Source organism: Anopheles bellator, unplaced genomic scaffold (genome assembly GCF_943735745.2).
Source record: "Anopheles bellator unplaced genomic scaffold, idAnoBellAS_SP24_06.2 scaffold02184_ctg1, whole genome shotgun sequence".
NCBI lineage: Eukaryota > Metazoa > Arthropoda > Insecta > Diptera > Culicidae > Anopheles > Anopheles bellator.
In genome coordinates this window covers 1-1,560 of record NW_026686306.1, presented here as the reverse complement: position 1 = coordinate 1,560, position 1,560 = coordinate 1, and the positions used below count along the sequence as shown (strand labels likewise).

Genomic DNA, 1,560 nt, shown 5'->3' with positions numbered 1-1,560 from the left:
GAGGCCATAAAACGAGAAATAGAGTGGCACTTCAACCCCCCAAGCGCTCCGCACTTCGGTGGCGCATGGGAAAGACTAATCCGTGACTGAAGACTAATCCGTGACGCATGGGAAAGACTAATCCGTGACGAATGAGTGACTAGAAGTGAAAACAAGCACACGTCTTTGCCACAGGCTCCGGCAAAAAACCACTATTCGTTATGCTTACGGGAAGTGAACGGTGACGGCGCCTTCCACAAGGAAGCCGTAGTGTGAAAGCAGTCGGCTAATAGCGGAGTGAGCCGTCGGGTTCAGTGGCCGAGCAGAAAAACAGCGTTTTTTGTTATTTTGCCAAAGTGACGCTGCCAATCAGTTGGCTCCGCTTGATCAGCCGTCTGCGAGCTGGTGTGCGTGAGGTAGGAGTGGACGACATAGTGCTGATAAGCTCTACGTGTGTGCGTGTGCTTGAACTGCGAGAGTGACTCAACGAGGTGTACTTAGCCAGGACACAATCCGGCTTCGTCAGGATGAGCTCACCGAAGCAGGACAGTGCCGCGGCATTCGGGCGCAGCACCATGATACAGCGGTCTCCGCCAGCGAAGGATGCGAATAGCGCGATGCCGCCGGTTAAGGCGTCCACGGCCAAACCAGCGGCGCCATTCGTGCGCTGCCAAGTGGCCAAATCGTCGAAGAGCGATGGCCTCCTTAAGGCACTGTTCGAGTCAACGGACCGCATCATTGCGGTTGCTAAGACCCGCCAGTTGGGGCCGCTGCTGGAGATATACCAGCTAGCGATTCAGCAGCTGGAGGACCTCAGAATCGTCCAGGCTGCCATACGAAAGGTAGGGGTCCATGGAGATGTGGAGCGGGCGGCAGGTCCGGCAGGTGCGGCAACGGCGCTACAGGATGGGTGGCGAGCCGCTGCAACCCACACCGTACAACAGCGGAGTGACGTCGGGGTCCAGACGGCGTCCCCGGCCCAGGCGGAATTAGCAGTCGCTGCTACGCCGCTCTCGGGATTGGGCACCCCCAGCGGGAAGCGACAGAGGAGCTCTCCGGGAGATGCCAGCACCTCCACGAAGAGAAATTGCAAGGAGTCGGCTGCGGCAAAGAGGCTCGTGAAGCCAACAACAGCGATGGCGACAGCAGTCACGCCCGCCTGTAGACAACCGGGGGTCACGACCACGAAGCCAGCGGCGGCGGTGCCAGCGGCTTTAGTGGCGGTTCCAGCTGCAGATCCAGTGACGACGGAGCCAGTAGTTGCAAAACCGGTGACGCAGGCAGCGAAGACAAGCGAAGCTGGAGAGCAGGACAGCTTCACCGTGGTGAAGTCCAGGCGGAGGGAGAAGAAGAAGGTGTCTGCGAGCACCAGGCAAGCGGTCCGAGGAGGGAAGGTAGGGAATCCAGCCCGTCAGCCGATCAGAGGGGACGCTCTGCTGATCAAAGCGGAGAAGGACGATCTGTATGCGGGGATCTACGAGGCACTTATAGCCTCTGAAAGCACAAAGGAGCTCGGCGAGCATGTCCGCGAGGTAGGACGGTGCAGCAATGGCGGTATGCTGCTACAACTCCGCGAAGGAG

General features: G+C 59.2%; 1 protein-coding gene across 1 annotated transcript; it reads left to right on the top strand.

Moving 5' to 3' along the window:
- Nucleotides 1-506: 506 nt before the first annotated feature.
- LOC131214733 (uncharacterized) lies at nucleotides 507-1,511 on the top strand (the record flags this gene model as incomplete). The annotated part of the gene is made up of 1 exon (XM_058209065.1): nucleotides 507-1,511. A coding segment is annotated over exon 1 (1,005 nt), but the record flags the coding sequence as incomplete, so codon positions are not given.
- Nucleotides 1,512-1,560: the final 49 nt, after the last annotated feature.